This window comes from Diplotaxodon limnothrissa, linkage group LG8 (assembly GCF_057381915.1).
Source record: "Diplotaxodon limnothrissa isolate DT_005_m linkage group LG8, D_limnothrissa_male_GT1.1, whole genome shotgun sequence".
NCBI classification, from domain to species: Eukaryota; Metazoa; Chordata; class Actinopteri; order Cichliformes; family Cichlidae; genus Diplotaxodon; species Diplotaxodon limnothrissa.
In genome coordinates, this window is record NC_140603.1 from 10,262,771 (window position 1) to 10,279,443 (window position 16,673).

Genomic DNA, 16,673 nt, shown 5'->3' on the forward strand with positions numbered 1-16,673 from the left:
AGCTGATAGGCCACATCAGGGCACACCCAACACCTCAACAGGTGCCTGCTATTGACTAATTTGTCCACTGTCCAGTCAGTCCATAGTGGATTAAAACAATGTCATACATAAACACTAAAAACATGCATCACAAATATCAAAGTAAAATCATGCAAATAAAATCAGAACCACACATACAAATAAACATTAAAATCAGCATAAAACAGACTATAAAACAAATACAAATTTCCACTGTGTGACAGTAACCAAGCACAGTGTCCAACCTTTTTGCGGGCTAAAGAATTACTAAACTCTAATCAGCAGTAATTTGTTGGTGTGTTTGCACTTTAAACAATTAATGTTACTGTTTGAAGTATGTAGCAAAACTAAAAGACTGAATGAGTGTTTTCCATGCAGAAGCACCTTCGCCTTACTCGTTGGATTCTGCTGATCAACCTGCTGGTCTTCTGGGTCTCTGCAGTCCAAGCAGCAAAATGCCCACAGGAGTGTTGCTGTGTCCAGCTCAATGTGACCTGTGCCAACAAGAACCTGACCCAGGTTCCTCCTAATGTTGATGAGGTATCTATAAACATATACACTTACTCATCAGTTTGTTACATACACCTTGCTAGCAACCGGATACGACCAAGAGGATACAACCGCATCCTCTTCTATCTTCAGAACTGCCTTAATTTGTCATGCATAGATTCAACAAGGTCCTAAAGCATTCCTCCCAGATTTTGGTCCGTATTAGCATGATAACATCACACAGCTGCCTGCTGCACATCTAAGATGCAAATCTCCTATTCCACCACATTCAAAAGGTGCTTCATTGGACTGAGATCTGGTGACTGTGGAGAAAATATGAGTACAGTAATTTCAGTGTCATATTCATGGAACATGTTTGAGATGATTTGAGCTCTGTGGTACGCTATCCTGCTGGAAGCAGCCATCAGAAGTTGAATGCACTGTGGTCATAAAGGGATGGAAATGATTAGCAACAACAGTCGGGTAAGCTGTGGAGTTTAAACAATCCTCAAAAATGGGGCTGTTTAAACAATTCTGTTGAACAGGTGTTTATTTCGAGGCAAATACAAATTTTAATACCCCTGTTAAAGAATGATAAGGCTTCGGCTAAACTTCTCAAGCTGTAGTACCTATTAAATACTTATTATTATCCTCTAATATGTAATCTCCTTATAGAGAACAGTCAAACTGGACCTTCAAGGTAATGACATACAGGAACTCCCCACTGGGGCTTTCATGCACACCCCCTACCTGACTCACCTGTCGCTGCAGCGCTGTAACATCCACAAGGTGAAGGAGGGGGCGTTCCGTGGCCTCGGTCGCCTGGTCTTCCTCAACCTTGCCAACAACAACATTGACATCCTCTACCAGGTATTCTTAGACTTAAACCACATATATCCCATTGTCATTTTAAGTGGTTTTTAAAAAAATAAAAATTAACTTCAAGAAGTCTACCCAACAATTTTTAGTGCAGTCCTTGGTTTTTTTATGATTCTAGGAGTCATTTGACGGTTTGTCCTCACTAAAGCAGCTTATTATTGACCGTAATCGTGTGGAAGAGATCCAGCCTGGAGCGTTCTCTCAGCTGGGCTCCCTCAACCTGCTCTCCCTCTCACACAATCAGCTGGTTTACATCCCTAATATGGCATTCCAGGTACTCACACTAAACCGTGTGTACAAAATACTTCAAAATGGAAATTTCAAAGATTTTACAGATATGCACCTGTTGCTGGAGCCTTAAATAAAATGCCAGCTTCCTTTGCTTTCAGGGCCTGCAGAATATCAAGAAGCTTCGTCTTAGTAACAACTGTCTAAACTACCTGGACACTGAAGCCTTTGTCGAACTGGTTAACCTAAGACGTCTGAACCTGTCCAGGAATCCAATCCTCTGCAACCGTTGCCTGCGTCCACTAAGGTACGATGGGCTGTTGTTGGTCATGTACTGACAGCTTCAGGAAACCTCAGGAAAGTGATCAGCACGATTTTCTCTCCCCCCCCCCCCCCCCCCCCCCCCCCATTCTGCAGAGAGTGGGCTTTGTGTAACAAAGTGAAGCTGGTGGGGACTTGTGGAGGGCCATCCCATCTTTCAGGTGAGAGACTGAACGCTGTCCACCCTCCTAAGCTGAGATGCCAGAGTGAGGAAGAGGAAGCAGCAGGGATCATACCACGACCCACTGAAGAACTGAACAAGGTCAAGTGTCCTGCCAACTGTGTCTGTGAGGTGAGTGCCACTAGTTTTTTGTATATTTATATTTCATTTAATGCCTTCAGTCAGTTCCTTCATCATAATTATGCAAATTCTCATAACCACTGATCAATGGCCATGAGTACCATTCACAGAGAGTTGGGTAATGGCTGCAATCACAGCATTGTAAGATGCCAAAAGATGTAACCTTAGGCGGCCTAAGGTTACATCTGTGCGGCAGTGCCAGAGAGAGGCTGAGCTCTGCTTTGGAGAGGAGGTGCCAGGATTAACACTGACTCAGCTGACACAGGGGCACACTCTGCACTCACATTCAATTTTTCAACTTTGAAAAACTAGCAGGGATGTTTTTGTTTTTTTTGGGGGGGGGGGGGGTGTTTCTAGTCAAAGGCCAAGTCCAACCACTGATTTCTGCTCCTGACTTTCATTTTCTATGAAGGCTTCACAGAGACTGTCCAAGAATGTCTCAATTTTTATTTTCTACTTGTGCTTGTGACTTATATTTTATAGAAAATAGATACAGATGCTTTAAAAAAGAAAAAAAAACTTCACATCAATCAGACTTGAGTTTAATGTGTTTAAAATGATTAATGACTGTAACCTGAGGTGAAGCGAACATCCTACATTTAGTAATTAACTGAGTTAAAATTTACAAATTAAAAAAAAAAAGAAGACACAAAACAGGAATTTATTTCAGAAACATGCTTTTATATCTGTGGAAATCTCGGTTTACATGTCATCAGTGTTTCTGAAATAAATTGGGAAATTTGTAGAATAGATCCAACCAGTGTGGCAGGCGCTTATTATTGACCACAATCATGTGAAAGAGAGCCAGCCTGGAGCGTTCTCTCAGCTGGGCTCCCTCAACCTGCTCTCCCTCTCACACAATCAGCTTGTTTACATCCCTAATATGGCATTCCAGGTACCCACACTAAACCGTGTGTACAAAATACTTTTACAGAGATGCACCTGTTGCTGGAGCCTTAAATAAAATGCCAGCTTCCTTTGCTTTCAGGGCCTGCAGAATATCAAGAAGCTTCGTCTTAGTAACAACTGTCTAATCTACCTGGACACTGAAGCCTTTGTCGAACTGGTTAACCTAAGACGTCTGAACCTGTCCAGGAATCCAATCCTCTGCAACCGTTGCCTGCATCCACTAAGGTACGATGGGCTGTTGTTGGTCATGTACTGACAGCTTCAGGAAACCTCAGGAAAGCGATCAGTACGATTTCCCCCCCCCCCCCTATTCTGCAGAGTGTGGGCTTTCTATAACAAAGTGAAGCTGGTGGGGACTTGTGGAGGGCCATCCCATCTTTCAGGTGAGAGACTGAACGCTGTCCACCCTCCTAAGCTGAGATGCCAGAGTGAGGAAGAGGAAGCAGCAGGGATCATACCACGACCCACTGAAGAACCGAACAAGGTCAAGTGTCCTGCACACTGTGTCTGTGAGGTGAGTGTCACTAGTTTTTTGTATATTTATATTTTGTTTAATGCCTACCATATTTTCCAAACTGACTTTAACCTCTTTACCTGCGTTTGCCAATATAGTTACATATATATATAGGATATAGTTGAACACATTGAGGAATACGCTGGATTCTTGATTAGGTTAGAAAATCAATGCCAAGTTTAAGTCTGTAAAAACTACGGCTGATTTGCCGTTTTTCCATGTTTGTCTTTTTAATCTACCAGTTAACAGCCCTCAAGTTCATTGATTGAAAAAGGTTTTAAATTGAGCCAGGTTTGATGTTTTCCTCTACTTTGGATATTAATGTAAGCTACGATGGTTTCAAATTTAACACACATCAGAATGAATCAGTTGTCCTAACTAACTCTTAAGAGGTTCGTATTTGATCAGAAGTAAAGAAACAACACTTTTAAAATCCAAGTTAGTGGTCTGACTTTAGCTCCTCTAATGTGTGACTGCCCCCTACTGCCACTATGCATGTAAGACAGCTGCAAGTCAATAATGTAGTTAAATAGGACTGAAGTTTGGACGCTGAGAGATTCTAATATGTGGAAAAAATGTTTTGCATGTGTGAATGTTTATTACAGGAACAAAACCATTTTCCAAAGATGCATCTTTATCTGTTAAGATTAGCTTTAAGGTCATCATATTATACCATAACTAACACTAGTAACTAATTTGGATCTTTTCTCTTTATCTAGATGGATGGAGAAAGTTAATCTGAAGGTGCGAGCCACCTGTGCCAAATGAAGGGTATTTCCTTCTATATAGTGTCGTTTATTTTATTTTTAAGTAATCTTTTGACTTGTATTGTATGCAGCATTTTACTTTTCAAACCATTTATTTGTGTAAATGAGTTTGTAAATAATGTTATTCCTGTTTCTTTGTTTAGATTGTATCGTTAACCTATTTCTTAATGGTAGAGACTAATGAGGTGCATGTGTGTGTAAAATTCTGTACAAAACAAGTAAGATTTTGACAACCGAGGTTGTTTTAAAATGGTACCAGATGGTGCCAGAAAATAAAGTACATTTGTAAGAAATTTGACCAGTCTGCTGATGCTGTCTACATATCACCTTCCTTACCACTCGCTTTACACTACCTCACAGCCAGCAAAGGCCCCCAAAGCAACCAAACCCAAACCGATTGACCTCAACGGTCATCAGCAGGTCAAGATGCTCAAGGCCAAATCCAAAATTTGTGGGAGTCCAAACACAAAGCAGGGTGCAGCAAAGAAAGCTGCTAAAAAGCACAAATGTGTTTAAAATGATTAATGACTGTAACTTGAAGTGAAGTGAACATCCTACATTTAGTAAGTAATTGAGTTAAAATTTACTAAAAAAAAAAAGACAAAAAACTGAATTTATTTCAGAAACATGCTTTTAATCTCGGTTTAATTATCATTAGTGTTTCTGAAATAAATTGGGAAATTTGTAGAAGAGATCCCACCGGTGTGGCAGACGCTGATACAACTACTGATTTTTTGTGAAAACCTGGTTCAGGAGTGCTGAGACAGAAGTTGTGATGCAAACATTATTATAATCTATAAGTAAAATAAATAAAAAGGTGTTGTCTTTTTTTAAATGTATTTGAATAAATTCTTTAAAGGGAAATAAGAGCAACGTTAGGGAGAGTTTGTTTACTCACAGCTGTCATTGTGCTGCTCATAGGGACCAACCCATACTGCAGGATCATCATGATCAGGGACCAGAATAACTTTTATTTGCAGTTTCTTATATGACTTTATGTTGCACAACATCCTGTGTATTACCTCATATAGCTCTGTGTGTTGGTGGTATGAGAATGGAACGTAGCATTTAGATCACCTGTTTGATTGTGCATCTATTCCTTGAGGATAACTTTGGTTTACCTGATTAGTAATTTGTACCATATGTTCTGTCTTAAATATAGTTCATCTAACAAACCTGACACCCTCTGTGTTTGTCTGAGTGTTTTCACAGTCATGTCTGCAACAGCCGCCTTTGAACTCATTCTAAGAAAATGTAATGGGTTTTTTTTGTTTTTTTTTTGAGTGGTGATGTTTATTAGTATCAGTCCTCAGAAAGCATCCATGTTGAATAAAACAGGTGAGATGAATAATGGAGCATCACATCAAAACACAATGAGTTAAACTTAAGGAATACAATCTGTCCAGTTAGGAAGCAGAAACTGTGATGAGTGTAGTTCACCTGCTTTGGTGTAAATAAAAGTGACAACAGGTGCATGAGAGGCAACAGAATAAACCCCCCTCTCACAGATCATTGATCTTATCCCTCCTGACTGATTCTTGCCACTACTGCATGAGACTGTCCCTGCATCGCACTGAGGCTTCACAGAAAGTCCAACTCCAGGATGACATATCCATAGGTGCTATCACAAGAAGGTACAGACTAAAGTGTGGAGGAGATGTGAGGAGCCGTGGATAGGGCTGTAGAATAGCATCAACCTAGCAGCAGGACCAGTGGCTGCTCAAGTGTATGAGGAGTAACAACCCCATAATATCATCTAGCATGACCAGTTTGGCAGTGTGGTAGAGATGGTCTGGGTAGGCATATCCTTGAAGAGAACACAGACCTCGACTTGGTATCCTGACTGCTGTAGGTACCAGAATGAAATCCTCCGACCGCAGCTGCCCCTCTGTGGGTCTTCCTTGGTCTCTTGTGTTCTGGGGGCCTCTGGATGTCTGGAGTTTTGATCTCCTCCATACCTGCTTGATACCATAAAGGACAGGGCTGTGGCTCCCCACACTCCCTAGCAGATCATTACATGGAGAAGCCTTTGGAATGCAAGCATGCTGATCCACACAGGTATGCACACAGGTGTACACATGGGTATTCACAGACGCGGACTACAGCTTTCTTGGCTGCTGCCTCAAAGCACACTGTGCGCTGTCTATCTTGCGTGTTGCACAATATCGTTTATTATTTAGTAACTATTGATATCTACTGCTAGCTAGTTTATTGTGATGGTGCTTTTTTTTTTTCTATTATTATGTTGCTCTTTGTTGTTTGCTGTCTCCTCTGTTGTTTTCTCTCCATACAGGTGACCCAGGAGTTTTGTTTTTTTTTTGTTTTTTTTTTGTTTGTTTGTTTTTCTCTCTTCCCCCCCCCCCCTTCTCACCGTCTCTTCTCCCCTTTGGTTTTCTTTCTTTCTCTCCCCCTCTTTCTTTCATTCTTTCCCCCTGTCCTATCCCACAGTTATGTCTGTCCCGTTTGCAACTGAAAATAAAATAAATTCATAATTATAATAAAGGTCAATCAAATGGACCAATATGGCAAGGCCATGATGATCCACTTGGTAAAATAAATCCGCTTGGCATCTTTCTTGGCCTCAAGACAACAATTCTGATGGCTATAGATCCAAACGGGACAAAAAAAAAAAAAAAAGAAATCCTCCGACCAAATGTGGGTGGAGAATAATTCCCAGCCTCATGTGACCAGTGTTTTTATGCTGTTCCTGAACAACAAAGTCAGCAATGCCATTCACCGATCCTCAAAGACCTCTGGGACATTATGGATCACTGCACCTGACACCAAATTACACAAACTGGTTCATTGATCATCTGATCTAGGTCTGGTTCATCTGAGATCTCACAGATCCATTGTAACCAAAGCAGGAGAAAGGGATTCATAATCATTTATGGCTTCTGATTTTAACTGTGTTACACTGTGATCAGAGTTCTTACATATTTTAATTTTTTTAATGTCACTTTCATTTTTAGTGGTGCATATGAAAGTTAGACTTTAGGCTCTGAGGTGACTGATTCTCCTCACTTTGGGCTGAACTAGTCCTTTAATAAACTCTGAGGCGCAGTGAGCAGACTGCAGCAGTGGGGTTGGAGGTGGAGGTAGCCAAGGAGCAGACGTGAAAGAAAGGGATAGACGGAGTTTGTTTTGGATGGGGCGACAAGCAGGGGAAGAGCGGCGGAGTTCGTGACTGAGGGACCAGTAGCGCTCTGCAGCTGGACGGAACCGCCACGGTGAGTTTGTGCGTAAAGGGGTTTCTTATCATTGAATGTCCGGATTTAAAAGTATTACACACATTCAAACGATTGTAATGGTGTCCGGGCAACACTTAAACAGGCCGGAACGGTTGATACCCGATGCTCAGGTATTTAGTCCTGCATTTTGTTTTGCGTCAAAAAGGAAAGTATCGTCTTTTAATAACGAACTTTAGTATTTTTTTGTAATAAGCACTTAACTTGAACAAATGTAACCTGATATCTACACAAATCATATTCAGATTTTTTGTAATGATCGTAGTTTAGGCTAAATCAGTGTCTCGGGGCTGTACAGTGCCTGCTATGTCGCACTGCCCGGTGGACAGGCGTGTATTTTCAGGGGAAACGCATTTTGGCACAGCCGCGGCAGAGAAAGACACTGCGCCTTTGTGCACGGCCGGTGCGGCTGCTCCTCCGCGGTTTGGACCTGTTGATCCCGGGGGAACGAAGACAAACAGCCTGAACTGAGGAAATTCCTTCCTCTCTAGTTTCTGGGCCTCTTTCTGTTCAGGTGGGCACTCGAAAATAATATGGCGTGAATAACTATGAAACTAGCAGTTTAATTCTTTTTAAACGTGTGGTACAGCTTCGTTTCCCTGCTGCTTGAGATGACACCAAGTATTTTCAACCTTTTATACCAATCTTATCATTGACTTCAAGTGCACATAGCAAATAAGTTCATGAATATGCCGTTTGTGTTGTGCGATCAATGGTTTCTTTGAGGTCACAGTTTTAACAGAAAAAATTAGCCATAGCATACTGCACGTGTCCACATTTCCAGAGTCCAAACTGTAGAGTGTGGAGCTCTGAAGCTTTTCATGTCCGTTCCTGTGGATCAGCACTGTTGATCCAACATGGGAATGTGGTTTTAAGGCATTCCAGTGAAGACTACGGCAGACCAATCTGACCAAATGGCATTAATCCCCAAAAGTGCAGAAGGATTTTTTTAAACTACCTTCAGCTTTGGAAAGGGAAAAATAACTGAATGACACACAGCTTTTTCTTACGGTGTCCGAATTCAGTGATAATAACATTTTTTTAAAACTTCCTCTGAGAACGACATTCCTTATGATTCTACTAACCAAGGACAGTTTCCAACCTTTTTGCAGGTTAAAAGACTTATTCTTGGTTTAATGAGAATCTATTACAATGACATCTCTTGCATCAATAACACGTTGATGCAAATCTGTCAATAAAAATGTGTTTAAAGTAGCAAGTGTAAAAAACAAAACAAAATACCTCTAAAAGAAGTTGCCCCTGTAACTGATATATTACTACATTAATACATTTTTTTATCCAAATGCATATAAATTAATGTTGAAGCTGCCAACATGAACAGAAAACTGGAAAGCTGTATGCATGAATAAATTTTCTATTACGGTACATCGCCGCTAAAAATAAAAAAAAACGAATCAGCGGTAATTTGTTGGCGTACGTGCACCTTAAACATTTAGCATTGCAGTTTGACATGTTATGTGGCCAAACTAAAAGAGTGAATCAGGGTTTTCCCTACAGATGGACCTTCCCGTTACCTTTTGGATTCTGCTGATCAGCTCGCTGGTCCTCTGCGTCCCTGCAGTCCAAGCAGCAAAATGCCCACAGGAGTGTTTCTGCGACCAAATCCAACTCACTGTGACCTGTGTCAACAAGAACCTGACCCAGGTTCCTCCTGCTGTTGATGAGGTATCTATAAACATATACACTTACTGGTCAGTTTGTTAGGTACACCTTGCTAGCACCAGGTCGTATCCGCTCAGATTCAACAAGGTCCTAAAACATTCCTCACAGATTTTGGTTCATATTAGGATGATAGCATCACACAGCTGCTGCACATTTGTCTGCTGCACATCTAAGAAGTCTAGATGGAAATGATTAGCAACAATACTCAGGTAAGCTGTGGTGTTTAAACAATCCACAAAAATGGGGCTGTTTAAACAATTCTCTGTTGAACAGGTGTTTATTTCCAGGGAAATACAAATTTTAATACCCCTGTTAAAGAATGATAAGGCTTCGGCTAAACTTCCAAAGCTGTGGTACCTTTTAAATACTTATTATTATCCTCTAATATATAATCTGTTTTCCTCATAGATAACAGTGAAACTGGACCTTCGAGGTAATGACATACAGGAACTCCCCACTGGGGCTTTCATGCACACCCCCTACCTGACTCACCTGTCGCTGCAGCGCTGTAACATCCACAAGGTGAAGGAGGGGGCGTTCCGTGGCCTCGGTCGCCTGGTCTTCCTCAACCTTGCCAACAACAACATTGACATCCTCTACCAGGTATTCTTAGACTTAAACCACATATATCCCATGATCATTTTCAGTGGTTTTTAAAAACTAAAATTAACTTCAAGAAGTCTACCCAACCATTCTCAGTGCAGTCCTTTGTTTTTTTATGATTCTAGGAGTCATTTGACGGTCTGTCCTCACTAAAGCAGCTTATTATTGACCGTAATCGTGTGGAAGAGATCCAGCCTGGAGCGTTCTCTCAGCTGGGCTCCCTCAACCTGCTCTCCCTCTCACACAATCAGCTGGTTTACATCCCTAATATGGCATTCCAGGTACTCACACTAAACCGTGTGTACAAAATACTTCGAAATGGAAAATTTCAAATATTTTACAGAGATGCACGTCTTGTTGGAGCCTTAAATAAAATGCCAGCTTCCTTTGCTTTCAGGGCCTGCAGAATATCAAGTGGCTTCGTCTTAGTTACAACTTTCTAAACTACCTGGATACTGAAGCCTTTGCCGGACTGTTCACACTAACTCGTCTCAGCCTGGATCACAACGAGTTACAGTTTTTCCCCACTGAGACCATGACCAGGTGAAGTGAGAGTCACCATCACTCAGCATTGGAGCTAAACAGGAATCTCACACTGGGTGTAAATCTAGAGAAAAACTAAAATCCAATGTAACAATTATGACATCATAATTAACAGCAAAGCACAGGCCCGCTGGGTGCTTCACACACACTAGAGAAAAGCTTAAGAAAGCTTCGTCTGGCATTCTCGACTTCTGAAGCTGAAAAAATGTCACATCTCTCTCTTTTTCAATCATTGATTACGAATAATTAAAAGAGTCCAATTTGTATCACTTAAAAAAATAGAGATTAGAATTGGCAAGGTCTCCAAAGACTCCACCCCACACTTTGAAAACCACTGTCAAAGACTGTACATTAAAGATGGACATAGCCACTGTGAATCACAGTGGGCTTCAACATTTGATATTTTAGGCATTGCAACGTAGGTTTGTTTCTACTGGATGTGATGATCAATAGGTTGAACTGACTGAAAAACGTAGGACACCGCATGAGTTGTCAGTCACAAGGTGGCCACACCCTAAAGCAATGGTTCCCATTCTTTATCCAATGTTCCCCGATAGTCTTGTCAGAGTCAAAAAAGCGCTTTCCTTCACTCTTCAACAGATTCTGTGTTCGTGAGTTCTAATGAACTCCCATTCCTTGATTTGTGTTAGCTAACTGTTTCAGTTGTACATAACAATTAACTTACTTCTTTTAAAATGGTAAGCTAATAGTTATGCACCGCCTTGAGCGGACATTCTTGGACCCGCCTCCAAATTGTAACTTTTAGGGCCTTTTTGGGAAACGTTCCCTGAAGGTTACTGTTTGTTAGGTTTAAGCTTTGGATCAATAAAGTAGTCAATTCCTTTGCTTTAGATAACAAGTTCAACTGATTACCTGTTATGTTTTTGCTGTTCTGTTAATGACATCATGTTTACAGAACGTTAAGCTGCTTATCCATACCAGTAGCCATTAATTTATCAGTTACTTTTACTAAGTTATTTTAATTTGTTTGTTTTGTTTTGTTTCTTTAACTGTTTGACCATTATGTATAAATTAATATTATCTTCTGCAGTGCAGACCGTTGACTCATTAGGAAAGCGTTTTTAGGGAGAGATATGTAGAGTCTCCCCCTGCTGGCCATTACAAAGGATGCAGATTTAAGGTTGTTAGGCCTCAAAGGTGAAGCCTAGTGGGTTCACTCTTCAGTATAACAGCGTCTATCCATCATTTATGTGCTATCTATTAACATTTATAAGTTAAGCTGGTTGATATTGCAATTTAAGTTTTTTTTAAATTAGGCTCTCCTATTTCTAGATAGAGAAGAAAATAGAAAATCCCTAGGTTTTAAATAAAGTGATGAGTTGTGTGATATTAATCAGTAGAAAGAACAAAAGGGATTCCATGTTTTGTCAAATCCCTCTCTCACAGACAGTATAGTCCCTTGTCTGACCAAACTTCAACACAATGGACAGAAAGTCATTTGTTAAACTCAGACACCTGATGTCTGTGTTGACAAAGAGTAATAAGAGTAATAATCATTGTTCTTATTCCTGCCTTGTTCTTTTCTGCATCCAGGCTGCCAGAGGTGACTCGTCTCGATCTCAGCTACAACCCCATGACGTACCTGGGGGAGGAAGCTGTGTCCATGCCCAAGCTGACCCACCTCTTCCTGGACCACATGTCCCTGCAGGACCTGGTGAACACAGCTGTTTCAAAATCCCCCAACCTCATCCACCTGGACATCAGCAATAACCAGCTGCGTGTCATCCAGCCCTTCGCCGAAGGCTCGCCAAAGCTGTCCCGTCTAAACCTGGCCGGAAATCCAATCCTCTGCAACTGTTACCTGCGTCCACTCAGGTACGGCGGGTTTTTGTTGCTCTTGTCCTGACAGCTTCAGGAAACCTCAGGGAAGTGATCAGCACTTTGTTCTTCTTTTCTTTTTTCCCCCCTATTCTGCAGAGAGTGGGCTATCTATAACAAAGTGAAGCTGATGGGAACTTGTGGAGGGCCATCCCATCTTTCAGGTGACAGCCTGGATGCTGTCCACCCTTCTGAGCTGAGATGCCAGAGTCAGGAAGACATCATAAAAGAGGAAGAAGCAGCCAGGATCATGCCACGACCCACTGAAGAACCGAACAAGGTCAAGTGTCCTGCCAACTGTGTCTGTGAGGTGAGTGTCACTACTTTTTTGTATATTTATATTTCATTTAATGCCTACCATATTTTCCAAGCTGACTTTAACCTCTTTACCTGCATTTGCCAATGATAGTAGGATGTAGTTGAACACATTGAGAAATATGCTGGATTCTTGCTTAGGTTAGAAAATCAATGCCACCTTTAAGTCTGTAAAACTAGCGTTTGATTTGCCTTTTTCCCCCATGTTTGTGTTTTTAGTCTACCAGTTAACAGCCCTCAAGTTCATTGATTGAAAAAGGGCTTTTTGAAGGAGGTCTCCTCTCTCCATGAACTCACTCTGCAGGTGGGGGAGATATACAGTGGCTTGCAAAAGTATTCGGCCTCCTCGAACTTTTCCACATTTTGTCACATTACAGCCACAAACATGAATCAGTTTTATTGGAATTCCACGTGAAAGACCAACACAAAGTGGTGAACACGTGAGAAGTGGAACGAAAATCATACATGATTCCAAACATTTTTTACAAATAAATAACTGAAAAGTGGGGTGTGCATAATTATTCAGCCCCCTGAGTCAATACTTTGTAGAACCACCTTTTGCTGCAATTACAGCTGCCAGTCTTTTAGGGTATGTCTCTACCAGCTTTGCACATCTAGAGACTGAAATTCTTGCCCATTCTTCTTTGCAAAACAGCTCCAGCTCAGTCAGATTAGATGGACAGTGTTTGTGAACAGCAGTTTTCAGATCTTTTTATGTTTAGGGTCGTTGTCCTGCTGGAAGGTGAACCTCCGCCCCAGTCTCAAGTCTTTTGCAGAATCCAAGAGGTTTTCTTCCAAGATTGCCCTGTATTTGGCTCCATCCATCTTCCCATCAACTCTGACCAGCTTCCCTGTCCCTGCTGAAGAGAAGCACCCCCAGAGCATGATGCTGCCACCACCATATTTGACAGTGGGGATGGTGTGTTCAGAGTGATGTGCAGTGTTAGTTTTCTGCCACACATAGCGTTTTGCATTTTGGCCAAAAAGTTCCATTTTGGTCTCATCTGACCAGAGCACCTTCTTCCACATGTTTGCTGTGTCCTCCACATGGCTTGTGGCAAACTGCAAACGGGACTTCTTCTGGTTTTCTGTTAACAATGGCTTTCTTCTTGCCACTCTTCCATAAAGACCAACTTTGTGCAGTGCACCACTAATAGTTGTCCTATGGACAGATTCCCCCACCTGAGCTGTAGATCTCTGCAGCTCGTCCAGAGTCACCATGGGCCTCTTGGCTGCATTTCTGATCAGCACTCTCCTTGTTCGGCCTGTGAGTTTAGGTGGACGGCCTTGTCTTTGTAGGTTTACAGTTGTGCCATACTCCTTCCATTTCTGAATCATGGCTTGAACAGTGCTCCGTGGGATGTTCAAGGCTTGGGAAATCTTTTTGTAGCCTAAGCCTGCTTTAAATTTCTCACTAACTTTATCCCTGACCTGTCTGGTGTGTTCTTTGTCCTTCACGGGTGCTCACACACACAAACTACACCCTTTTTGGCTCCTACCTCAAATCACACTGTGCACGGTCGATCTTATGTGCTGCACAATAATATTCAATATTTAGTATTTACTGTTATTTACTGTTAGTTTATCGCGATGATGTTGTTTATTATATTGCTCTCTTTTTTTTTGCTTGTTTTCTCTTTTTTCTTTCTCAACAGGTGATCCAGGTGATTGAAATATGTATTTTTTTGTCTGTTTGTTTTGTTGGTTTTTGTTTTTTGCCCTTTATCACCGTTCCTCTTCCCCTACCTCTCTTTCTTTCTCCCTTTTCTTTCCCCCAATCATGTTTGCTTCGTGTGTAGCAAGTGAAAATAAAATAAAATTTTACTTTGGCTATTAATTTAAGCTAAGATGGTTCTTTGCTGGCTGAAGCTTCAAATTTAACACACATCAGAATGAATCGGTCCTTCTAACTCTTAAGAGTTTCGTATTTGATCAGGAGTAAAGAAACAACACTTTTAAAATCCAAGTTACTGTTCTGATTGTAGTTAATCTTTTTATATTAATTTAAGAAGCTGGACAGTTTCATACAAACACACTTTCATAGCGTCAGGAGAGGGACGTGCAAGGTTGAAGTGCTGGTGAGCTCTAAATTTCCTTTACCTACCTGTCTACAGGCAGAGACACACCACTCTTCATGTGAGAACCGTGGTCACACTAAAGTGCCTCGCGGTTTCTCTGCCAGCACACGTCTCCTGGACCTGCGTGGCAACAACTTCCACTACATTCCCAGCAACAGCTTCCCCGGTGTCACCCAGGTTGTGTCCTTGCACCTGCAGCGCTGCAAAATTGTGGATGTAGAGGGAGGGGCTTTCAATGGGATGAAGGGACTGATATACCTGTACCTGTCTGAGAATGAGCTTACCTCCCTGAGCCCAGATGCCTTCAAAGGTCTTTCACTGGCAACGCTACATTTAGAGTAGATGGTCAGACAAGATCCAAACTCACTTGCTTTTTTTCTTTAAGGTCTCCCTAAGCTGACTTACCTCCATTTGGAAAAGAACCGCTTTACCAGTTTCCCCAAAGGTGTCTTCAAACTGGTGCCCAGTCTGCTTGCACTTCATCTGGAGAACAACTCCATCACTAAGCTGGAGCCAGGTATCATGACGGGGGCTGAGGGTTTGAGAGCTCTCTATCTCACCGGGAATGCCATTGTGCATGTGTCGCCCAGGGCTCTTTACCAGGCAAATGACTTGGACATGCTTCACCTGGGAGGGAATAAGCTCAAGGAGGTGCCCACTGAGGCACTGAGCAAGGCTGGGAATCTCCGAGACCTCAGGCTGTCCAGAAATTCAATTCGTTGGATCGGATCGAATGCTTTCAAACCTCTGGGGAGGTCACTTAAAGAGCTGTACCTCAATAACATGGGACTGGAGAAGGTGAGCGGGCTTTGTGCACTCTACAAACGTTTTCATATGTAATGTAGATTTTTTTCAAACCGATGTGATTGCTTTTGCTGCAGATGTCGCAGAGCGCCCTGGCAGGACTGGGTCCTGGGTTGAGGAGTCTTTTCTTGGAGGGCAACCAGCTGGAGGAGGTCCCTGACTTCCACCCACTCACCGCTTTGGAGGTCATCAATCTCGCTGACAATCCTCTAATGTGTGACTGCCCCCTACTGCCACTGCGCATGTAAGACAGCTGCAAGTCAATAATGTAGTTAAATAGGACTGGGGTTTGGACGGTGAGAGATTCTAGTATGCGAAAATGTGTGAATGTTGGTCATTATGGGAACAAAACCATTTCCAAAGACGCATCTTTGTCTGTTAAGATTAGCTTTAAGGTTCACATATTATACCGTTTGGCTCAATAACATTAAATAACTAACAATAGTAACTAATTTGGATCTTTTCTTTTTATCTAGGTGGATTGAGAAAGTTAACCTGAAGGTGCGAGCCACCTGTGCCAATCCACCTGAATTGCGGGGTCGGAGGGTCAAGGATGTCCACGGGTTCAAAGCCTGTCCTGGTGGAGAGAGTCTTCCCTCTGCCCCTGCTGTCACCTCAAAGCCAGCAAAGGCCCCCAAGGCAACCAAACCCAAACCGATGCACCTCAGCGGCCATCGGCAGGTCAAGATGCTCAAGGTCAAATCCAAAATTCGAGGGAGTCCAAACACAAAACAGGGTGCAGCAAAGAAAGCTGCTGAAAGCACAAAGAGACGCAGCATGCCCTGAAACTCCCGCCTTTCGGCGTTGCATCCATTCTGGCGTTCTGTGCTGATGTTTTAAAGTCAGGGCTTCAATGCAAACATCAGCACAGCGCAGAACCAAAGTTTTGAGGTTAAACACTGAACTGAACGGTCCCAGCTGCACTAATCATTCTTGCTGTCTTAGCACAATGTTGAACAACAGTATAAATTCTTTGTATGGTTGGATTAGTAAGCTATATCATGTTGGGCTTTAACTTTTATCACCTTAAAAGTGCTACAGTCAGGTATTTGCACAGTACTAGTAGTTTTGCCACAGTACATTTTCAATCAAGCAATTAAGATTTAAACTTTAAGGAGTTTATGTTAAAATTGT

The 16,673-nt window shown here is 41.9% G+C and overlaps 2 protein-coding genes across 2 annotated transcripts; both read left to right on the top strand.

Moving 5' to 3' along the window:
* Positions 1-390: 390 nt before the first annotated feature.
* On the top strand, positions 391-4,942 carry LOC146626305 (uncharacterized). Its single transcript, XM_085361802.1, has 8 exons — positions 391-558; positions 1,183-1,377; positions 1,505-1,660; positions 1,776-1,921; positions 2,032-2,227; positions 3,225-3,370; positions 3,464-3,659; positions 4,787-4,942. The coding sequence occupies exons 1-8, from the start codon at positions 391-393 to the stop codon at positions 4,940-4,942; spliced, it is 1,359 nt and encodes a 452-aa protein (XP_085217928.1).
* Positions 4,943-9,192: 4,250 nt separating this feature from the next.
* On the top strand, positions 9,193-16,325 carry LOC146626306 (chondroadherin-like protein). Its single transcript, XM_085360444.1, has 10 exons — positions 9,193-9,360; positions 9,766-9,960; positions 10,086-10,241; positions 10,358-10,503; positions 12,058-12,339; positions 12,442-12,652; positions 14,772-15,045; positions 15,121-15,533; positions 15,617-15,783; positions 16,016-16,325. Exons 1-10 carry the CDS (start codon positions 9,193-9,195, stop codon positions 16,323-16,325), a joined length of 2,322 nt encoding a protein of 773 aa, XP_085216570.1.
* The last annotated feature ends 348 nt before the right edge of the window (positions 16,326-16,673 follow it).

What these genes read in the sequence shown, in the direction of transcription:
- LOC146626306 (XM_085360444.1), top strand. Translation starts at nt 9,193, where the DNA reads ATGGACCTTCCCGTTACCTTTTGGATTCTGCTGATCAGCTCGCTGGTC. An exon ending in CCCACTGAGACCATGACCAG is followed by an intron (nt 10,504 to 12,057) that starts GTGAAGTGAGAG and finishes TTCTGCATCCAG; the next exon opens with GCTGCCAGAGGTGACTCGTC. An exon ending in ATAACATGGGACTGGAGAAG is followed by an intron (nt 15,534 to 15,616) that starts GTGAGCGGGCTT and finishes CTTTTGCTGCAG; the next exon opens with ATGTCGCAGAGCGCCCTGGC.
- LOC146626305 (XM_085361802.1), top strand. Translation starts at nt 391, where the DNA reads ATGCAGAAGCACCTTCGCCTTACTCGTTGGATTCTGCTGATCAACCTG. An exon ending in TTCCTCCTAATGTTGATGAG is followed by an intron (nt 559 to 1,182) that starts GTATCTATAAAC and finishes ATCTCCTTATAG; the next exon opens with AGAACAGTCAAACTGGACCT. An exon ending in CGTTGCCTGCGTCCACTAAG is followed by an intron (nt 1,922 to 2,031) that starts GTACGATGGGCT and finishes CCCATTCTGCAG; the next exon opens with AGAGTGGGCTTTGTGTAACA.